Source organism: Pinus tabuliformis, chromosome 9 (genome assembly GCF_031772625.1).
Source record: "Pinus tabuliformis cultivar Carrire ecotype Pingquan chromosome 9, CPIR1, whole genome shotgun sequence".
Taxonomy (NCBI): domain Eukaryota; kingdom Viridiplantae; phylum Streptophyta; class Pinopsida; order Pinales; family Pinaceae; genus Pinus; species Pinus tabuliformis.
Window position 1 is genome coordinate 1,066,331,788 of NC_142307.1, and position 24,253 is coordinate 1,066,356,040.

General features: G+C 41.1%; 1 protein-coding gene across 1 annotated transcript in view; it reads left to right on the top strand.

Annotated features, from left to right (window-relative positions):
- Nucleotides 1–683: 683 nt before the first annotated feature.
- The window catches only part of LOC149152435 (CDK5RAP3 protein homolog), a 275,534-nt gene continuing 251,964 nt past the window's right edge, over nucleotides 684–24,253 (top strand). Inside the window, exons 1-2 of the mRNA XM_089439307.1 lie at nucleotides 684–1,036; nucleotides 1,292–1,426. Coding sequence (XP_089295433.1) covers nucleotides 973–1,036; nucleotides 1,292–1,426 — 199 coding nt within the window. The 5' untranslated portion in view covers nucleotides 684–972. The remainder of the gene's footprint in view (nucleotides 1,037–1,291; nucleotides 1,427–24,253) is intronic.

The window sequence follows — 24,253 nt, forward strand, 5'->3', positions numbered from 1 at the left end:
TGTGGTTCCATTAGTTAAAGAAGATAATTATTTCCAATAATCAAAATAAACTAAGTGATTATAATACAAAATAAAAACAAATAAATAAATAAATAACAAATTATTCATTCTTTCCTATAATAATAGAGTTTTCATATAATCTTTTTTGTTTAAAAAAATAAAATAAAATTCAAATTTCTTAATTTAAATTCATAAATATTAGTTAAATATTAGATTTATTCACTTACAAATAAATATAATAATAAATAAATTTAGCAAACTAACTACTTAGTTATTAATTATTTAATTAATACTAATAATAATGATGGTTCTCTCTATTTAACTTGTTACCACGTTATGGTTCTTCATCTTATCTTTCAATGAATCACATTCGCTACTTCATCGACTAATAAATTTTGATATGATTATTGCCAAAAACCTTTTCAAATACTACTAAGTAAGTTAAAAATAAAAACAATTCAAAACTTGCCAACTAAAATTAAATCTTCGATAACACTAATAACATCATCTTATCTTATAATTAGACAAATCATTCTATCCCCTATCCCATCCTGTCACGGGTTTTAAAATTGTTATAAATCCATTATCTTAGGATATGACAACGAAAAATAATCCAATAAATCATCCATCCCATCTCCTCATGGAACTTGAGAGCTTTTAAGCTTTTTTATGAATCTATTATCTTAGGATTTGACAATGAAGAAAAATCCGAGATATACCTACATGGATATTTGTAATTTAGAGTCGTGTTCGGTGGCTTTCTTTATAAACCCAACCATGCCAGTATGATTTGGAAACCTTAAAGCTGTCTTCAATTTAACAAAAATAATTTTCCAAGTGGTGGGGGTATTACTCTGCTGCGTCTGCGACACGGCTATTTTTCGCTGGAAATTATAATCCATTCCGGATCGTGGCCAAAACCGAGAAGGAAATAGTGGATTGATCCGAAGCGTTTCTTCGTGGCACGGAGAGATGCAAAATAATTCTAGTGATATACAGAACCTGCCAATAGATATCACATACTCCAGGCTCGGAGGTAGACATTTAAAAAAAAAGGTTTATGTAAAAATAATTTTTACATTCCACGGTGTTTTTCCGACTTAATCGCAAGGATGTTTAAAATTGGAAGTGTTCTTCAGCCCGTGATTAACACAGTGGTCTGTCTAAATGAAGTTTGGTAAAAGTTGTGGCATTCTTCTGAGCAAAGTCTAAAACAAAGATGCATCAAAAACACAAATGTTTTTGCTCTGATATTTTGGGTTTCTGTTTTTTGATAGAATTTGTTTTGCAGAATGGTTGATTGATCGGAGGAGAATTCCTGCAGACTGGCGGAAGAGACTCAGCTTGTTGAGGGCACGTATTGCATCTGCCATGAAATCATTGCCTAAAGATTTGGATCCTTGGTTCCAAAAATTGGATCCAGAAAGTAAGTCTTCGTTCCGTGTTCTTTTCACATCACGCCGGTTGATGATCATAATAAACTAACTTTGAGGTGATATTAGCTATCAGAAACGAGAAACGGGCAACGGAGCGGAGTGCAAATGTTTTCCGTACAAGAAACAGTTGCACTCTATATGAAAAAAATGTTGTATCATCAATACAAAATACTATAATTTTCAAGGGCCATTTCATTCTGTGATTCATCTGCATGGTCCAGAATATCTATGATGGTGTATGAATTCAGAAAATCGTAGGACCTGACAATCTGTATTGTGAATTCAGAATTTAGGGCGTCTGCCCTGTGTGATATATGGAACTTTCAATTATTCCTAGCATTTGATATATCTCTATTGATATAATGCTTACTCTCAGCCCATCGACTATCAGTCTGTCAGACCTTTCCGTCAATCCTTCAACAATAACATCAATGCACTCGTGTTCTCCTGCAAAAAATATGACAGCGTTGAACGATATTAGGGGCAAGTTGGAAAATAACCATCACTATTCCGCCGTTCCTCCGATACTCTAATTTCGACTGTTAATAGAGATGTTCAACCACAGAAATGAAATCTGACAAAAAATGATATTTCTTAATCCAGTTCTTTTTTAAAATTCAGATTAAATTCGACTCTAGGTTCTGACTCTAAAAGATCAGAAACCTATATATTGGATAGGTCTCAAATAAAAGAGGTTCTGTAGACCAGATGCCTGTAATTCAGAATGGATTTTAAAAGAAAATCATAAACGTAATAATGGAATTTTTGTGGATAGCTAGGCAAATGTGGTCGAATTTGTGCTCATAATTTGGTAATTCGGGGGTAGAATATTCTGATATAGATCTGATCCTTTATTGGAAACTTAAACATGAGAGTCTTTGGACAATCCTAACTGTAAAACATGAAATGATTATTTAATCTTACCTGAAGGATAGCGGTTGGCATGATCCCATCTTGACTTGCATACTGCAGCGTTGTCTCCTAAAGGGAAAATGCTTAACCAAACGGGAGGAGAGCCTAGAATAGAAGCAAGTGTAAGGAAAGCCACTATTGTCAACTCCGTGGCCTTGCTTTTCACTTGAAGGCTAAGATAATGGTTTCCTAACCTAAGGAGGGTATTCCCATGGTCAAATAAACTAGGATTTTGGCAAGAAAGGGGAGTTTTCCTAACTCGGGTTCACCAAAACAACTAGAAGTTGAAGGCTACTCTCATGGATGAAACTGTAATTTATCAGACTTATAGGCAAAACAAGCTTCAAATGAAAATGCTTTTTAAACCAATGTGCCTTTGTATTAGACAAGTGATTATGCTGGAAAGACAATAGTATCGTATGCAAATAGATGCTCAATCAACCATAAACAATGTCATGGAGTATTCCAAACGTTATGATATTTACCATGTTGCCATAGTTCATGTTATAATTGAGTTAACTGCCTTTCATCACATGGGCTGTGGTAGCAGAATGGGGATCTGAAATTAAAACACAAGACTGAGTTACGAACTAGATTCCAAAACAGACTGTGAGATGAGTCGGCAAAATGAGTTAAGATAACATACTCTTTGGAAGATCTTTACCCAGAGTTTATATGCGAGAAAAATTGAATGCTGTAGGTGTAGATTAGATAGGACTGCTTAATAGTGCCATGTGGAGATTCTTGAAAAAGCTGTGCACAAGTTACTACCAAATGTTACTCACAACTTTGTGGTGCTAGTGCTTATCCCAAATTTATGGCAAATTGTGAGAGAGAGTCCATTAAGGAAACCAGTGCAATTGTGAACCCAAAAAATGTGATCCCAACAATATTTCATGTTTAAGTTCAAACGGAATTGAAGAAATCTTTTGAAAGTTGGCAAATAACGGACCATTCACAATGCACAATACACAGTTGATGTTGGGGCCTTCGTTTTGATTTTGAAGATACAAAGAAGAGGAAACGGGTGGCAGCAGCAACGGTCAGGTTGCGGAAAAGAAAACTAGGGCAGAATACGGGAACAGGTAATTGCGGGATGGTTGTGGCGAGGTGTCAGCAGAAAGCAGGGGCAGCCGAGCGGACAAGGCGGACGAGAGGCAGCCAAGGAAAGAAACAGCCGAGTGAGAACTGACAGTGCAAGCAGCAGAAGGAATACAAAAGGAGAAAGCTGCAAGGAGAAAGCGGTTGGTTGAGGCTTGATGGGTTGGCTGTCGTGTTCTAGTCACGAGTGAGCAGCGAGGAGGATGCGATCACTCAAAGCATCTGAATTGAAGACTGGAGCAGTAGTTGAGAAGCGAGCTAAGTTTGTTGTAGGCAATCAGGTCAATTAACTGGGTATTTCATATAGTTATTTGTGGTTGAGGCCAATGTATCATGTACTGCTATCCTGTTGAATTAAGATGAATGAAGAACTGGACTGGTTTCTTGGTATGATGTGTGTATTTGCTTATGTTATATGGACCTACTAAAATTTTGAATGCATTGCAAGTCTATGCACATGGTAGATTCATTGTAATGATTAATATAATGTTAGCCTGAGTATATGCATAAAGCCGCTTACAGATTAATGGTTGATATATCCTCGACCCTATGCTCAACGCTTCTTACTTCCAATTGCGGCACGCCTCGGGTGAGACTTTCATTGGGCAAGGTGAAAATGCCGGCGTTGTCCTAGACTACAACGATCCATTGTTGGTCCTCTGCCCTTGAACCCAAGGTCTTCCCTTAATGTCACTTTTGTGCCAACAAATGGTTCCGTTGCTGGGACCTGAAGTTACAAGAACTGGTTCGGAATATGGTGTCAAGGATATTCAAGATAGAGATCAGAGATTGGTGGAATAAAATAGTAGATCAGTTTATAGCAGAACAAGCTATTCAAAGGGGCCAACAGATTGCCAAAGTGAGTAGAGAGACTTTGTATGTTGAGGGTGCGAGTGACCAGTATGAGATCTTTTGGTGCAAGTTTCCAGAAGACTTGTATAATTGGCTAAGAAGGCTAAAAGTGCAGAGTCGATTAGAGGGAACGATGTCAGCTCGTCGTGACTGGACTCCTTCAGACCTTGTATCGCTTCGGCAGTGAGATAGCAATTTGATAAGGGCAATTGACTTTTGGGTACAAACTACAGTGGAGGGGTACATAGTCGAGTTTGCCGCAGAGAATTATCAATCCTTTTCAAGGGCGAAAGCGGCGTTCGAATTAGGATTAAGAGGAAGGTTGGTGAGGGAAGTGCTGTTGTGGATTAAGATGTTCATGGTAGAAGAAGGACTGCTACCCTCACCTACAACAATGATGGTAGCATAAAACCCCAGTACTGGGGGAAGGACCTAAGGGGAGGATGCTACTGGTTGGGGAATAGAGATGCTGCTGAAGGAATGGATGTAGAAGGATTGCGGAAAGCTAGAGATGTTAGGGTGTAGAGGAGAGCGCTGTTAGCTGACAAGTGGCAGGCGAGAGTGGTTCAGACTCTGAAGAAGAGAAGAATGGGACCCCACCAAGTAGGAGCAATGTCAGGGAGCTCAGAAGAGAGGGAGAGAATAAAAGAGGATGTAGGGCAAGATAAGAATGGCGATAGGAAAGACAAAAGGCAGGATAACAAAGAGGGTCCTTCCTTACATGTTGCGGGAAAGATAGCGGAGGGATAGATGCTGAGCAGTTGTGAAGAGGAAAGGGAAGAGGAAATGGGTAACGTCATGAGAAGGTTATTTGCCGAAGGTGAAACATCCACAAGAGGTCAGCAACAATATCCCCAAGGTACAGGTAGTATCCCTCCCGACCTTCCCCTGGTGCCTTACAATAATCCGGAAAAAATTGTTGCTAAATTAGCTAAAGCGATATGAGTACACAACGTACATGAGAAATATAAGGCTAGTTTCAATACGGTAAACAACAAGGGAATTGGTGGTATTAGTAATCTGGGACTGCAAGGATCTCAACAGCATTGAACCAAAGGATTTGTGTTGTTGGCGCATACTCGAATAACCATGGCGGGATCTTTCACTAGATACCCAGAATTTGCGGGTAGAGGAAATGAAGACGTAGAACAACATTGGTATCTCTGCGAAGCTATATGGAGAGCACGTCAGACACCAGACAATGCTAAATCAGTTGAATTCCAGACCACATTGAGGGAGAGAGCTCTGCATTGGTTTATAAAATGGGCAGAACATAACCAAAATCCCACAGTAGATGAAATCAAGAGAGGGTTCGTGCAAGAATTCAAAGTACCTCAAACTGACCAGCAGGGGTTATCGGAGCTATGGGAAATCAAGTAGAAGGAAGGTGAAACTGCTTGGGAACTAATGCAAAGATTTAAGGATGCTATTGCTAAGTTGAGTTACACCCTAGATCCTAATCACCAGAGAGACTGGTTCATCAAGGCGCTCTTACCCCTTACAAGAACGCTGTTGACGCAACAAAAGATTGGGACTCTCCAGGATGCTTTAGAACAAGTGTCACGTATAGAGGCCATGGCTACCCACATGAATATTGGGGGCAGGGGGGGCGGGATTATATGATCCGTCAATTATGGGCCTCCAAAATCAGATTGCCAACTTAACGGAGAAACTGAAGGATCTACAACCAGTTCGGCCAGCTAGACCCAATGTATGGTGCACACACTGCATGGTGGAGGGACATGTTGCGACAGAATGTCCAAGGTTGCGGGGAATTAACCATTCAGGGGGGATTGCAGGACCATCAGGAACCCCGCCAACAACAGGAGTTGCGGCAGTAGGGGCGCAAGGAGCTTTCCCTAGACAGAATAATCAAGAATACTGTGAAATTTGTAGGATGTACGGACATCTACTGCGGATGTGCCCAATATCACAAAAGTACTCCAACGTCCCTAATAACAGCTATTGTGAGTTTTGTGCATCTACAACACATCACACTAACCAGTGCAGGGCATTGGATGCTTTAGCAGAACGACTGGATAGGTCGATGTTCAGAATCAATGAGTCCAATAGGGGAGGATGAGGAGGAAATGGGAGAGGAGGAAGAGCGGGAGGAAGAGGTCCCGTAAGGTGCTATAACTGTGACCAAGAGGGGCATGTCACCAGGGAATGTCCGCTCCCTAGGAGACCATGGTGTTCGCAATGTAGAATCAATATGCATGCCACGGAGGATTGCCCAGAGCTCATCGCAAAGTGGGAGGAAAGGACTACAAAGAGGGGCTAACTTGGTTAACGCTGAACCTCGTACAGACGATGGTCTTCCTGTAACTAATATAAATATAGTTACAAGAGGTGGAAAGAAGACTGAGGAAGATCAGGGTACGGTGGACCCACCCTCGATCATTAAGGCAACATCCCCAAAGAAATCATACAAGCTTGTGCAACAAAAACAGTATTATCAGGAGGCAGCTAAATTGTTTGAAGGGATGACTGAGATAAAGGAGAAACAAAAATAGAATAACCGCGCGCTCAACAATGCTCACCCGATAGAAGAATGGTTTAAGTTATTTCTACAGATCGTTGAGGATGAGCACATGTTGAAAGAATTGCACAAAAGTTTAAAAGCAACATTGCCAGAAGATGAAGAGGAAGGAGAACTACCATCTGCCAACTTACCAGAAAGGCATACAAGAAGAGTGCGGTGGAATAAAAAGAGAAGTGGAAAGGAATTTCGAATCAATGCTCAGGTTGCAGGATTCCAGATCAAAGACACGATGCTGGACCTGGGGTCAGATGTAAACATCTTGCCTAGGAAAACATGGGAGGCGATGGGGAAGCCGTAACTGAAGTATTCACCGATACAATTGAGGATGGTGAATCAATACTGTATCCTACCTATTGGAAGGCTGGAAAACATAGAGGTGGATGTGGCGGGAGTAAGGACATACACTGAATTTGAAGTAATTGACATAATGGGTGATAAGGACCCGTATTCAATACTCTTTGGGATAGACTGGGCCTATGAAAACTATGCTGTCATCGACCTGAAGAAAGAACTAATGATCTTTACCGTCTGAAGGAGAGGAATTGTGGGGGGGTAGGCTCCCCTGTTCACAAGCTTGTAGTGCAAGGGTAACCATTCCATATACTAGGTTGCTAAACTGGGATAATATTGATTGAGGTGAGGGCCACAGTTAGTGGATTGAGAATTCACTTTAGCCTTCAGACAGAGGGGCAAGGCTTTCGATCCATCAAGGTGAGAACTAGGTCTGTTCTGTTTTGTCAGGTACGTTAGTACGCTCGATTGCTAATGAGAGGGCTTTCTCGAAAGCGGAATAGTGAGTGACTCCGTCCCTCCGGTCCTCCCCCCCACCCAATAAGTAAATTGAACCTTTAGGGTGCGTAAGCACGCTCGACTAATAAGGAGAGGGGAGAACACGACTGCTTAACTGGGAAGTCAAACAGGTCACGTCAAACTGGGCATGGGGTATTGTCAACGGGGGAAGGAATGAGGCTGATACAACCCTTGGACCCATATCAAGGACCCAGGTTCACGGAACCTGTAGACAACAGGGACGAGTCAGGAATGCTAGACCAACTATACACACTAACAACATGGAAGAGAGAGGATTATATAAATCCTACAATAGAAGGATCTGTCGGCTGGAGGAGTATTCAGCGCTCAAAAGCTGGTTCGGAAGCCGCGTGGGATGCATGGCAGCAAGGGGGATATGAACTTGATACTAGACGTTGCGTGAAGATAGGCAAGGCAAGATAAATTTGATAGGGGCAAAGGTAAGCGACTACCCCAAATTCCATGGCATTGAACCAGTGGACATCTTCTTAAACAAAGTAGACAGAGAAGTAAGGGAAGATCACAAGGTTCCATTGCTAGATATCGCGTTACTCGCCACACCAGCAAGGTGGTGGAGGACGCACCGCAACACGTTGCGTGAATGGGGAACTATAAAGCAAGCCATGAGAGAGAGGTTCAGTCAAGAAGAAGACTGCCCGCAAGATAGAATGAAATATAGAGGTAATTCGGATCCTAAGAAGCACTTAGAAGCCTGCATAGAAAATTGGGAAAGAGAAAGGATTCTGAAAGAACTTTGGGTGCATGTATTTATACATACCCTAGGTACCATCCCACAAGCTTGGTACGTGCAAGAGGAGCTCCGTAAACAAACAGCGGATTGGAATACCATGGCTACTTAGTTCATCAACAGCTTCTCATTCAGGGATGATGATCAATGCATGACTGAGACATTATATGCAATTAAAAGAATCTTGTTCACCCCAAGACAATTATGGGAAGGTTGCGTTGATGAAAAGTTCTTACAGTATCTTTATGACATAGGTTCTCCAGAATATATGGCCTGCGACAAGGTAGATGCAGAACCAGATGAAGATGGGTTAGAAGGATTGAGACATCTGACCTTTGAGGAAACAGAAGGGGAAAGGGATATACAAGAAAGTCCCGCATGAGAAGCCGACACCTACTACCGATGAAATTGAGAAAGCAAAATATTGGAATGGAAGGTAAACCCAAAATGGTGTCTGTGGGGGATTATTGGGACGAATAGACGACAAAAGAAATTTTTGACCTGTTGCAGGAATATCAAGACTTGTTCCCAACGTCGGTAGCTGAGCTACAAGGGATAAAAGGGGACATAGGAGAGATGAAGATTGTTTTGAAACCGGATGCCTGTCCAGTAAAGCATAAGTTGTATAGGTTAAACCCCAGAGTGAAAGAAAAGGTTAAGAGGGAAATCGACAAAATGCTAGAAGTTGGGATTATATTTCGGGTAGACGAAGCAGAATGGATCAGTCTGATAGTCATATAGAACAAGAAAGACACGACAGAGATCAGAGCCTGTGTTGATTATTGGAGTTTGAACAATGCATGTGTGCATGATCCCTTTCCAACACCCTTTAGCGATGAAGTCCTGGACAATGTAGCGGGCAATGAAGCATATTCATTCACGGATGGATTCTCGGGCTACCATCAGGTCAAATAGCAGAAGAGGACAAAAGGAAGACAACGTTCACCACCGAATGGGGGTCATATGCTTACCATGTAATGCCTTTCGGTTTGAAGAACGCACCTGCTGTCTTCTCAAGGATTGTTATAGTTGCATTCCGAGACTATATTCACAGGTTCCTGGAAGTGTACATGGATGACTGGACAATATATAGTCTGCTGAAGAAACACACAAGCTTACTAAGGGTCATGTTTGAAAGGTGCCGACAGTTGCAAATTTCCTTGAACCTAAAGAAGTGCATTTTTGTGGTTCCATTTGGAATGTTGTTGGGCCACATTGTCTGCAAAGACGGAGTGTGTGTAGACCCTGCAAAGGTTGCGGTAATCGTTAACATGGAACCACCACACAATGTAAAGCAACTGCAGTCCACTCTGGGCCATACAGGGTATTACTGATGGTTCATTAGGAATTATGCATCAATCACAGCCCCGATGGAGAAGTTACTGAAGAGGACGGAAGTATTCACTTGGACGGAGGACTGTCAAGCAACATTGGATAAATTGAAAGAGAAACTGGTAAGCGCTCCGATCCTTGTGTACCTAGATTGGAACAAAACATTTCATGTACATATTGATGTGTCAGGGATCACACTAGGAGCAGTATTAGTGCAACCAGGCGAGAGAAATATGGATCACCTAGTGTACTATGCCAGCAGGAAATTGTCAACTGCAGAAAGGAACTATACGACAACAGAGAGGGAGGCACTGGCCATGGTTTACTCTCTGCAAAAATTCAAGCATTACTTGTTGGGAGCGCCATTCAAATTTTTCACAGATCATTCAACACTAAAGTATTTAGTGAACAAACCAGTGTTAGAAGGCAGAATATGCCGTTGGTTATTACTCTTCCAAGAATTCACTTTCGAGGTAGTCATCAAACCCGAAAGACTGAATGTGGGGCTGGATCATCTATCACGACTGGAGACTGGAGAGAATGAAGGGTCATTAGATGATCAGCTACCTGATGTTGACTTATTCAGAATAGAAGCAGTTTCGGACTACCTAGAAGAAATTGTTGGGCTATTAACAACAGGGCACTGCCCAGAGGGGTATACACCAATGCAGAAGCGACATCTAATAGTAAGGGCAGCAGACTATCAACTAATAACATGACATCTCTATAAGATGGGCCTGGATCAAGTCCTGAGACGCTGCATACTTCAGCAGGAAAGATAAGAAGTGCTATGGGAATGTCACGCTAGGGTCACAGGAGGCCATGTAGGAGGAAAAGCCACTGCAAGGAAGATACTGCATGCAGGATTATGGTGGCCAACCCTCCACAAAGATTCTAAGGAATATGCTAAGAATTGTGATGTCTGTCAGAGGGTTGGGAAGCCTTCACGACGGGATGAACTCCCCTTAAGCCTAGTTCATACAGTGTAGATCTTTGAGAAGTAGGCAATAGATTTCATCGGACCCATAACACCACCGGCGCGACACTCACACGCAAGATACATAATAACGACCACGAAATATCTCACCAAATGGACAAAAGCAACACTAGTCAAAGACTGTATAGTCGACACTGCCGCAAGGTTCATTTTTGAAAATATAATTTCAAGATTTGGATGCCCAAAAAGCCTGACAAGCGATCAAGGAGCACATTTTATTAATGAAACCATTGAGTCTCTTCTCAAGAACTTTATGATTCAGCACTATAAAATATAAAAGTAGTCCATACCATCCACAGGCCATCGAGACTGTCGAGGCATTCAATAAAATATTGGAGAAAGGTCTCACGAAAATTGTATCAGCTAACAAGGATGACTGGGATGAGCGTGTACCAGCAACACTATGGGCATACAGAACAATAGTGAAAAGGTTTCATAAACAAACACCATTTTAGCTGGTATATAGGAAGGAAGTAGTAGTCCCAGCAGAGTTCATTGTGTCCAACATGTTTATTTCTCAAGCAACAAAGATGAAAGATGATGTGGCATTGAGAGAAAGAGTGAATCAACTGATGGAAATAGATGAATCCAGATTGTTGGCCAAATTTCACTAGTCAGTAGAGCAAAGAAGGCAAAAAGCTTGGCATGACAGGCATATCAGAAGGAAGACATTCAAAGTTGGAGATCACGCATTATTATACGACAGCAAGTTCCAAAAATTCCTGGGTAAGTTGTAGATGCACTGGCTGGGCCCGTTTATAGTTGCGGAAATCAAAGATTCTGGAGCAGTAAGGTTGGCGCAACTGGATGGAGAAATGCTACAAGGGTGGGTAAACGACGCATGCCTGAAACCCTTCCACATGCCAAAGGACACACTATCAAGTTAAGGGGGTCTCGGAAACGAGCCCGCAAGTAGGTAGTAGTCAATAAAAGTTAGCCAAGTCATTTCAATATTCATTTGAAGTTTGTGTCTTTTATCATCTTTTAGCAAGAATAAGCAAAAGCGTCAATAAGGTTGCGGCAAAAATGTCATGATACCGCAACCCATTTGTGGTCGGGGGGAATAGGTAGACTTAATAGTCACTGATAGGCAGACACTTTTTCAGTCTTAATAGTCGCACGCTTTGTCCGTCATTTCTGCCGTACGAGTAGTCATTTCCATAATAAGTAACTAATAATGCAACTGTCAAGTGGAAGTCGTAAAATATTTTCCCGTTAGGAACAAATTTAGCTAATAAATACCCTCCATTACGGCAAAGTTATTAAGCCATGCGACCCACTCTGTCCTTCCCCTGTCCATGTCAGAAATGTTAGGTCCAGGTCAGCCGACGGTGACAAAGCACAGTTAGGATACATGGGGAAGTTGTCGTAGTAATTAGTTTCCAAAGTCCAGTCAGGAAATGTCGTGTCAAGTCCGACTACTTAATTTGCATGACAATGCAGGAAGCTACAAAATTTCAAGTGCAGGTAGCAAAGAAACTCCAATTCCACTTTGAAGAACAACAACAACAGAAGCGCAGAAGTTCGAAGCCTCAAGTGACGATTGTCTATCAAAGACGTAGAGCAATGGCAAAGGGAATTCTTTCAGTCCCAGAGGATAAACTAGATGAGAGAATTGCGCTGCTGGAAAATCTATATGGAAAATATGACAAATCTACCTTGGTTGACAATGACCTTACTGATTATTTCTAGTTTCCAACGCTGAAAAGGGAGGTCTATACAGAAGAAATTCAGAAGGAAGATGGCACCAGAATAGCTAGAGTCAAAGAGGATTTCAAAGGTTTACAGAGGTTGACGCTGATCAATTTGAGAAGTTTACTGGTCTTCGGCACTCAACTGGCTGCAATGTAGTGTACAAAATTACTAGCCAGTAGAATGCATGGGGGATCCCTGTGGCTCGACAAGGAGTACCCAATTCACATAGACGATATCCATCGTCTCATAGGGCTGTCAGCAGGAGGAAATGTAGTGAATACAGCATTCCAGGCAAGAACAAAAAGAGCAAAGAAGCAGGGAGAAGATGATTATTATGAAAAATATGGAATGAAGCGCAACGGAAGGGGAGCCAAGATTGACATGATCAACAAAATTGAGATAAGGTTTGCCTGCTACATCATAGCAGGCAAGACCATGAGACACTTCGCAAGAAATGAATGCACTCTAGACGCAATTTCGGTTATGGAGCACTACTGCAATGGTGAAGTGCTCAACTGGTTTGCTTTCGTGCTAAATGAGCTCTTCGAAGCATGTGAAGATATCTACAAGTTGAGTACCAATTTATTGTTTGGATACATACTGATGTCTCTTACAAGTGGAAATGGCGGCCACCAAGGGGGATGGGGATGATGCAGATTACTGAAGGACATCCGTTAGCACTCCGGTATGAGCCATGGAGAGCTTCAGGGGACCCGAGCAGTAAAGAAATTAATGAGGTAGCTTTTACTGAATGGTATGAGCTGATGCAGATTACAATTAGGTCAACGGAGAGAATACCCAAATCAGTTCTGGATGAGTTCTCCGAAGAAATCTGGTTTGGAGCCTCACATGGGCACACTTACCTTCGACCCCGGTGTGTCCATCCTGACACCTTCAAGATGAGGCCACAAAAAATTGTTTTGACTGAAGCAACACTCCATAGCGAGATTGGATCATGGCTGGGGGTCGCATGCAAAATTACAGAGGGAAAGTACCGATATCTGTTTGGCGGATTAAAGCCACAGTTGCAAGCAGGAGAAGTAGGAGAAAGCAGTAGAAAGAGGCCAGCTGAAGATGATATACACCCAATGGTGTTGCAAATGGAACAACAAATGTTTGCGATAAGGCAAACGATCGCAAGCTTTGATGAGCACTCAGGTGAGTCTAACCAGCCCATGCAGTTTCAAGGTTCTACTATGTTTTCATCGATAATTACAACTCCACTGGCTATGGCGATTCCCACTAGGGGCACTAGGACCCCATCTCAACCAGTAGTCCCGAAACCAAAAAAGAAAAGAGTAGTTAGGAACCCGACAGTTAAGAAGCCAAGAACTACCTAACAATTCACATTGTCGACCTTACTGATGAGGTCGGACAATCAGTCTTTGCATCCCTTATTGTTGAAGAAATTCCCCCAAATACCTCTACCATTCCACCTTAGTCGCGAAAATCTTCTCCCCACATGGCCTCCACCTTTGCAACCCTGTCAGAAACCATCCCCTTCGGCACATGACTAGCGACTGCAGATATGGAGGTCGATTTGACAAAGCAGTTTAGAGGGGCCACCTCTGGCAGTGGCACCCAACAAACCTCGCTAGTCTCTTTACTTTTTGGGTCAGACCCACTCCAGGAGAAAGGACCAACCACAACCCTTCCGCAAGAAGGGGGGGCGAACCGTACCAACCATTATTCCCTATAAGTTTCCTGGTGGTCCCTAACCCTAATATCGTTCCTCCCACTCCCTAGTTCACCCCACAATCACAACCAGTTCATTCTCCCACCTCCCATTTTGAGAAATCCATTGCCAGCAGCCTAACAATTTAGCAAAATTTTCTAGAACCAAGCACCATGTAGGTCGACACCTTGCAGCATTGGTCCTCGGCACAACTGTTTGCATTTATTCAACAAGGGGCACAAAGGGCTGAAAGAAGACACGATGATCTGGCAAGGGAGCACGAGCAGCAAAAGCAACAACTACAGGAAGTAACAGAGGAAAGAGATCAACTACAACAAGCAAATACAAATTTGCAGGCGTAGGTTGATCAGGTAATAGAGAAGTTTCGGTCACTATGGCCGACGATCACAGATGCCAACACGGAAGCTCCAAAGGACATTACAACCTGCACACTGGCGAGTTGTTGCGATCACATTCAAGCAGCATGTTCAAATCTGGTGGCGACCAACGTTGATATGAAGAAACTAGAAACAGGAAGATTAGCGTAGCTAGACCAGGTTGAAATATATGTTAGAACAATAGATGGAAAGATCAGCGAAGTGGCAACCAAGAAGCAAGCACTCGCTGAGGCACTAGCAGATGGGTATGCCTTGATGGATAGAGTTCACGATTGGCCGGGAAGCCTTGCGTTGAAGAATTAGTTAATGTATCCTATGAGAGAGCAACTACACATACTGTTTGCTAGTAGTAGAGAATGCATGGATTCCAACCAACTCCAAAAGATTGACAAGCAGATTGCTGCCATTCAAGCACAGGTTGATCAGATTGAAGAGGAATTGGCATAAACCAAAAAGCTGATAAGAGACCTGTGTCCACCGGTCAGAGTTAAAAGTTGGGTACCAGAGGATAAGTGGTTCTCTAAGGCTTTGATCTTTGGCCTAGGGAAAAGTGTCCAAATTTATCTTTTACTTTTCTCCTAAAGTGACTTTATAAGTGGTAAAGTCAATTTAATTTTAAAGTTACTTTATCAGTTGTAAAGTTACATTCTAATTTAAAAGTGACTTTATAAGTGGTAAAGTTACATTCTAATATAAAGGTGACTTTATTAAAGTGAATGGAGAATTAGAAAGTGAAAAAGTGACTATGGAAATAGAAGGCTAAGTGGGTCTTTATTTAAGTGGGTGAGTTAAAAAATAGAAAGTGAGAATTAAATGCACATCTATTCTCATCCTTAGATCTAAATGAATCTCAGCCATTAGATCTTAGGGTAACCCAAAAGGTCATTTAGAGAATAAAATGAGAAGAGAAGAGGAAAATATAAATTCATTCTTTCATGAGCATTTAAGAGAAAGAGAAAAGAGAGCAAGGAGAAAATTTCTGAGCAGTGAAGAAGTGAAGGAGAGTAGCAAGAAGACATTTCAGCAAATCTGGGTAGCAACATTTGTTGGCACGCATCCCAAGGAAAACCGTACAGCAGGAGAAAGGCACAAAAATTGAGGAAGAGGGATAACAAGTTCTGGGCACATTTTTCAAGGCTGGCCGTACAACATTTAATGTTGTTTTATTGCTGTAAAAATTTCTATTTTGGCTATTTACTGATTGGCACGATTTTTGAAGTGGAGTTCAAGCACGGAAATCGAGATAAATTGTAATTTGTGGTTGCTGGAATTTTTACTGTGTATTTCAGTTTCTTTGTAAAAGCATTTTCAGAAATAAAGAAGAGCTCTCAAACTGGTTTTCCCCGAGAGTTGTAGGGGGTTTTTCCAGGGTCACATTGACCAAAAATCACTGTGTTATTTTCTGTGTGTGGCTGTCATAATTTTGTTGTGTTTTATTTCTGCAATTTCAGCAGTTGTGAAATCTCTAAATTTGTGTTTTCAGAAAAATATTATCATTTCCAGATTTTAGAATTTTTATCATTCTTGGAAATAAAACTAAATGCATGGAGTGATAAGGAAAATTGATAACTGGAGTGGGGGTTGAAATTTCTTCATGGTATCAGAGCTTGGTTGGCTGAAAAGTGCAGTTTGGGACAACAAAGTGAAAATTACAGCACGCTGATTTTTACACAGAAAACAGAAACCTTTACCACTGATTTGAAAATTTCAGTTTGGTAGGACAATGAAACATGTCTTTGGGTTTGAGAGTTAAAAACATGGTGGATGGGTAGAACAACTACAGTGCATGGAAGGAGAGAATCCAGAGCATCTTTGAGGAAGCAGAAGTCTGGGGCATTATGGTAAATACCATACAGAACCTAGTAATAGTACCTGCTGACCTTGTACAGTTGGCAGAGTTTAACAAAAATAATGCTAAGGCAAACAGATTGATTCTGGAAGGAATCAAAGACCATGTCATTCCTCATGTGAGAGGAAAGACTTATGCACATGAGATGTGGACAACCTTGACCAGTCTTTACCAAAGCTCAAATGAAAACAGAAAAATGGTCCTAAAGGAGAAACTGAAGGCCATTAAAATGGCTAACACTGACAGTGCTACAACATACCTCACAAAGATCACTTCAGTGAGATATGAGTTGGTAACCGTAGGTGAGATCATTGCACCCAATGAGTTGGCGAGAATTGCTTTGAATGGTCTTCCCAAGACTTGGGAGAATTTTGTGGATGGCATTATTGCATGGGAAAACCTTCCCGATTGGGAGAGGTTGTGGGATGATTTCATTTAGAATGAGATCAGAAAGAACCATCTTGGGGCAGCCAAACAGGTGGAAGAGGATGACAATGTGGCATTGTTAGCAAGAGGCAGAAGCAAGCTTCCAACAATGGAGGCAAAGGCAAAAGTAAAGGCAAGCAGCAAAACAAAGAGGACTATTCCAAAGTCAAATGTTGGATTTGTCGATAGTTGGGACACTATGCTGTTGTGTGTCCGGAGAAGAAGAACAAGAAAGGGAAAGACAGACCCATGGCAACTTCTGTAGAGATAGAGAGCTTCTCAGAGAGATTTGATCGGGAGTTTGGGTTCATAGCTTGTGATGCCACTAGTGCAAGATCACTTGCCATACAGGTTCAGAGGGAGTGTGCATTCCCCGATACTAGCAGAGCATCTTCTAGCATTTGGTATGTTGACAGTGGCGCTTCCCACTACATGACAAGAGTCAAAGAGTACTTAGAGCTTTCAGAGGGTGATACTGATATGGAGGTAGTACTTGGTGATGACAACATTGTTAGAGCAGTCGGTGTGGGGACATTGACATTTGATAGGGGACCCAAACCTCCCTTGACGGTGTCAAATGTTCTATATGTGCCTGGAATGAAGAACCTGATATCCATCTCAGCACTTGAGGATAGAGGGTATGATGTGTTGTTCAGGAGAGGGCAGGTGCTTATATATCCTAGGGGAACTCAAGCTTCTTCAGCTAGAGAGATTGGTGTGCGCCATGCCAAGGTGTACAAGTTATCATTCCAACCCTTGATGGCATTGAGTAGCAGCACCCGAGACAGGATCGACAACAGATCTAGCAGTTCAGAGTTGTGTGAGATTTGGCACCGCAGGATGGGGCAGATGTATCATGGGGCCTTGAGTGCATTGCGGGAGATCACCACTGGTGTGCCAGATTTCAGTTCTGATCACCTTGATGTATGCAGAGGATGTGCTATGGGGAAGTTTGCCAGATCCTCTTTTCCCAACAGTGACAACAGAGCGACCAGGATCCTTGACTTGATTCATACCGATGTGAGTGGTCGGATGTCTCATGCATCCTTGGGTGGCTATGAGTACTATGTTTTATTCATTGATGACCACTCTAGGAAGACCTGGATTTATTTCTTGAAGACCAAGAGTGAGGTCTTCAAGCGGTTTCAAGAGTTCAAAGCTCTTGTGGGGACCTAGACAAGTAGGAAGATCAAGGTCCTCAGGTCGGACAATGGAGGGGAGTATACCCTTGGTGAGTTTGTTGATTTTTGTGCTGACGCAGGCATTAGGAGGGAGTTCACAGTTCTTTACTACCCCAGCAGAATGGGGTTGCAAAGAGGAAGAACAGATCCATTGCAGGGGCTGCCAAAGCCATGCTTCATGATCAGGAGTTACCTTTATTTTTGTGGGCAAAGGCCTGCAACAATGTTGTGTACTTGTAGAACAGGAGTCCACATCGTGCCTTGGGGAATGTGACTCCGGAGGAGGCTTTTTCTGGGAAGAAACCTGATGATGGGTACTTTCGCATCTTTGGGTGCCTTACATATTCCTATGTCCCCAAGGAGAACAGGACCAAGCTAGAGCCCACTGCAGACAAGGGCATCTTTGTGGGTTATAGCGAGACCTCGAAAGCTTATTAGATTTATATTCCTGTGCAGAGGAAAGTGATTGTCAGGCAAGATGTGAAGTTCGAGGAGGAGAGAGCTTTCAGGAGGTCACGGGAGTTAGAGTATCTAGAGTCACTAGACCCTCAGGAGCAGCTGAGTCAGTCATAGGGATCCAGTGGTCAGGGATTAGGAGGTACATTGATTACAGTGTTAGGTCCATCGGTGAGCAGTGGCTCTCAGAGTCAAGTGGGTGGTTCTTCGGGCAGCATGCAGGGCAGTCCATAGAGCAGTTCACAGGGTAGTCCACTAATGGACAGTTCGCACGGTACTTCAGCCTCTACAGGCGCAGATTCAGGCATGAGGTCAGTTGACAGGCCTTCAGGAGTTCAGGCTTTTGATGATGATGAGGATTCTTTCACTCCGGTGGGAGAAGCATGCTCAGGGAAGCGGAAGCCCAAGTGGCTTCAAGATAGCTTGCGCGAGGCCACATCAGTTGCTGGGCCAAAGAGATAGGTTAGAGAGAGTAAACCCCTTGAGCGGTTTTGTAGTTACATGGCATTGGTAACAAGCATTGTTGACTCTGAGCCTTCTAGTTATGAGGAGGCAGCTAGCCAATAGGTCTGGAGAGAGGCCATGATGGAGGAGTATTCTTCTATTATGAAGAACGATGTTTGGGAGGTAGTGCCGAGGCCTGAAGGTAAATCAGTTGTTACTTCCAGATGGCTCTACAAGATAAAGCATGCTGCAGATGGTAGCATCGAGAAGTTCAAGGCTCGATTTGTGGCGAGAGGGTTCTCACAGGTAGAGGGAGTTGACTATGAGGAGACCTTCGCTCCCGTAGCTCGGTATACATTTATTCGCTCCATTATATCGATTGCAGCAGAGATGGGTTGGAAGATCCACCAGATGGATGTGAAGACCACATTTCTCAATGGCTTCATTCAGGAGGAGGTTTATATTGAGCAGTCACAGGGCTTTGAGGTGCATGGGAAGGAGTACCATGTATGCAGATTGAAAAAGGCACTCTATGGCCTGAAGCAAGCTCCTAGAGCTTGGTACTCGAGGATTGATACATACTTGCAGCAGTTGGGTTTCACAAAGAGTGAGGCTGATCTGAACCTATACTTCATTGTGGTGGGTGAGGAGCCTCTCATTCTGGTGTTGTATGTTGATGACTTGATCATCACTGGTGCAGAGAGACTCATTGAGGGCTGCAAGAGAGATCTTGCTTCAGAGTTTGAGATGAAGGATATTGGCTTGATGCATTCTTTTCTGTGATTGGAGGTGTGGCAGGAGGAGGGGCATTTTTTCCTAGGACAAGGGAAGTACATTGTGGATATTCTTAGCAGATTTCACATGGAGGACTGCAAACCCATGTCTACACCTATGATCACTAACTGGAAGAAGCTTCACGCTTCTGATTCCGAGTTGGTGGATCCTACTCTATACAGACAATTGATTGGTTGTTTGATGTATTTGGTCAACACTCGACCAGATATATGTTTTGCAGTTAACACTATGAGTCAGTTCATGTGTGAGCCCAGGAGAGTGCATTGGGTAGTTGCAAAACATATTCTTTGTTACTTGCAGGGGACTGAAGATTTTGGTCTGGATTATAAACAGGGTGATGGAGTGAGACTTACAGGGTACACAGATTCAGATTGGGTAGGTTGTGTTTCAGATAGGAAGAGTACTTCCAAGTGTTGTTTTGGGTTGGGTTCGACAGTTGTGTCGTGGATCAGCCGAAAACAACAGTCAATTGCATTGAGTTCAGCTGAGGTAGAGTATATCGCTGCTAGTTTGGCTAGTTGTGAGGCCATATGGCTTCGCAAGATGTTGTTTGGTCTATTTGGTCAGGCATTGAGACCTTCAGTAATTTACTGTGATAATCAGAGTTGCATAAAACTCACAGAGAATCCAATTTTTCATAACAGGTCAAAGCATATTGAGATCAAGTATCACTTCATTAGATACTATATCCAAAAGGGAGCTGTCAAGCTTGAGTACATTTCCACAAATGAGCAGGTAGCGGACATTTTCAACAAAGCCTTACCACGGGGCAAGCATGTCTACTTCAAAGACAAGATGGGAGTGGTGAGGAACACTTTCCTCGGTAAGAGGGAGTGTTAAAATTTGGGTACCAGAGGACAAATGGTTCCCTAAGGCTTTAATCTTTGGCCTAGGGAAAAGTGTCCAAATTTATTTTTTACTTTTCTCCTAAAGTGACTTTATAAGTGGTAAAATCAATTTAGTTTAAAAGTGACTTTATAAGTGGTAAAGTTACATTCTAATTTAAAAGTGACTTTATAAGCGGTAAAGTTACATTCTAATTTAAAGGTGACTTTATTAAAGTGAATGAAGAATTAGAAAGTGAAAAAGTGACTATGGAAATAAAAGGCTAAGTGGATCTTTATTTAAGTGGGTGAGTTAAAAAATAGAAAGTGAGAATTAAATGCACATTTATTCTCATCCCCAGATCTAAATGAATTTCAGCCATTAGATCTTAGGGTAACCCAAAAGGTCATTTAGAGAATGAAAGGAGAAGAGAAGAGGAAAAGATAAATTCATTCTTTCATGAGCATTTGAGAGAAAGAGGAGAGAGTAAGTAGAAAATTTTTGAGCAATGAGGAAGTGAAAGAGAGCAGCAAGAAGACATTTCAGCAAATCTGGGCAGCAACATTTATTGGCACGCATCCCAAAGAAAAACCGTACAACCGAAGAAAGGCACAAGAATCGAGAAAGAAGGACAACAAGTTTGGACACATTTTTCGAGGCTGGCCGTACAACATTTAACGCTGTTTTATCGCTGTAAAAATTTCTGTTTTTGCTGTTCACTGATTGGCACGATTTTCGAGGTGGAGTTCAAGCACAGAAATCAAGATAAATTGTAATTTGTGGTTGCTGGAATTTTTACTATGTATTTCAGTTTCTCTGTAAAAGCATTTTCAGAAATAAAGAAGAGCTCTCAAACTGGTTTTCCCCAAGAGTTGTAGGGGGTTTTTCCAAGGTCACATTGACCAAAAATCACTATGTTATTTTCTATGTGTGGCTGTCTAATTTTGCTGTGTTTTATTTATGCAATTTTAGCAGTTGTGAAATCTCTAAATTTGTGTTTTCAGAAAAATATTATCATTTCCAGATTTTAAATTTTTTATCATTTTTGGATTTAAAACTAAATGCATGGAGTGATAAGGAAAACTGATAACTGGAGTGGGGGTTGAAATTTCTTCAGTCTGACTACAAGTGCTGGCTCTGAAAAAAGTTTGCAACAACAGTGAAGAACAGTGGGACCGTCTGCAGAGTAAAAAGCCAACCAAATTAATGTCCAACACAGCTGAAGACTTCACTCAATAGGCTGACACGATCATTGTTGGATGGGAAGCTGCCCTCCAAAAATATAATGAATTCAGGCAACAAACGACCATCGTTGTTCTTGAGTTGGGGCCTTCGTTTGGAAAAGAAGGACAACAAGCAGAAGAAGGCACAATGGGAGCAGAAACCACCCAGCAAATGACAACCAAGACAATGGGAGCATTAGCTCATCAGTCGATAGAACCAGAGCAGCCACCGACATGAGTACCTATTGAGACACCAACAGGACCCGCAGAGCTCGAAATGAATTGACTTGAGGATGAGTCAAAGAATTGTGGTCGGGGCCTGTTGGGGCCTTCATTTTGATTTTGAAGGATTTTGTAAGATTTTGAAGATACAAAGAAGAGGAAACGGGTGGCAACAACAACGGTTAGGTTGCGGAAAAGACAACTGGGGCGGAAGACAGGAACAGGCAGTTGCGGGATGGTTGCGGCGAGGTGTCAGTAGAAAGCAGGGGCAGCCGAGCGGACAAGAGGCAACCAAGGAAAGGAACAACCAAGCACGAATTGGCAGTGCAAGCGACAGAAGGAATACAAAAGGAGAAAGCCGCAAGGAGAAAGGGGTTGGTTGAGGCTTGATGGGTTGGTTGTAGTGTTCTAGTCACGGACGAGCAGCGAGGAGGATGCAATCACTCAAAGCATCTGAACTGAAGACTGGAGCAGTAGTTAAGAAGCGGGCTAAGTCTGTTGCAGGCAATCAGGTATTTCATATAGTTATTTGTGGCTGAGGCCAATGTATCATGTACTGCTATCCTGTTGAATTAAGATGAATGAAGAACTGGACTGGTTTCTTGGTATGATGTGTGTATTTGCTTATTTTATATGGACCTACTAAAATTTTGAATGCACTGCAAGTCTATGCACATGGTAGATTCATTGTAATAATCAATATAATATTAGCCTGAGTATATGTTGTTATGAATATAAATTATGTAAAAATAAATACAAATAGATAATAAATAATAGTCATAATAATCTAAATATAATAATAAATAATAAGTAAATTAACTAATGGTTAGTTAGTTAATAATGAAAAGGCATGTCTTAGGGACATGCTTGTTCGTGAAAGATTACTTACCTGGCTATATATACAGGACCCTCATTGTCATTTGTACTCATCCTACATCAATTCTTTTATTCAATATACAATTACAATTACTGTCCTATGATGCATATCTTTGTTTACGAAGTATTTTAAATATTTCTGCTGCGTATCCAACTTTTGGTCGTTACATTAGTATCAGAGTTGTTCGATCCTCTGGTCGCTCAACTGCTGCATAGATTCGTGTTCTCTGATCCAGGTCTTTGACCGTCAAATTCATGAACATTGTTTTTGTTGAAGCGTTTCCGTACAAGAATTTGGAGTTTCTCCATTTCTCTATCAAGCATTTGGCCATTCATATATATATATATATATATATATATGGAGAAAAAATAAGAAGTCAAAAAACAAAGATTAAAAAGAAATAAAGAAAAAAATTCAAATTCAAAAAAGAAAAGGAAAAATAAAATCAAATAAGTACATATAAAGAATACAAAAAAAAAGAAGGGTTATACATTATTGATAAAAAGTGCATGATAAAGTTAAGAGAGAATCTTTCTAAATATATTTAAAACTTAGGTAAGAGAAGGAATAATATTATCTTGATTCTTCATTAAGTGGTTTACAAGCCCGTGGTTTTAGAAACCCGTGGTATGTTAAAATTAAAAGAAAAACAAAATTTCTTTAGGTGTATGGTATGTTTTACTTTTTACGTGGAAAACATCAACGGAGGTTTTAGAAACCCATGGTAATTGCCCATGGTATTTTGAAAGTAAAATAAAACAAAATCTCTTCATGTGAATGGTAAGTTTTACTTTTTACGTGGAAAACATTAACAAAGGTTTTAGAAACCCATGGTAATTGCCCATGGTATTTTAAAAGTAAAAGAAAAGCAAAAGGAATACAATATCTCTTTATGTGAATGGTAAGTTTTAATTTTTATGTGGAGAACCGACTCAAAAGTACATAAGTGAACATATATTTTATATTATACCCGAAGAGGCGAAGAGGTGAATAGCCTCGAAAAGAAAAATAAAATATTATAAATAAAAGATATATAAAGAGAAGTATTATATTATAAAGGGGTATTTAAAGAAAAGTTCACGTCATAAAATTGTTGAAATATATATAAGTACAAAGCGGGTATTATTATAAAATGTTTCATAAGGAGAAAATATCAGTTAAGAGTTTACGTTAAAGTGAAATTGAATTAAAGTTTAAAGAGTTATATGAAATTTAAAAGACAATAAGATATTTAAAAGAAGCCAATTGAAACAATATTTAAATATTCTTTTTAAAGTATAAAAGCAAAAAAAAATGTAAGTAGAATTATATAAAAAGAATACAAAAGAGTTTTGAAATATTAAGGATAAAAAGAAATTGGATTAAAAGAGTTTTGAAGAATTATATATATATATATATATTAAAAAGGAACTTTTAAAGGAGGCTTGAAGTACAAAGTCCAAAGGAACTTTAAA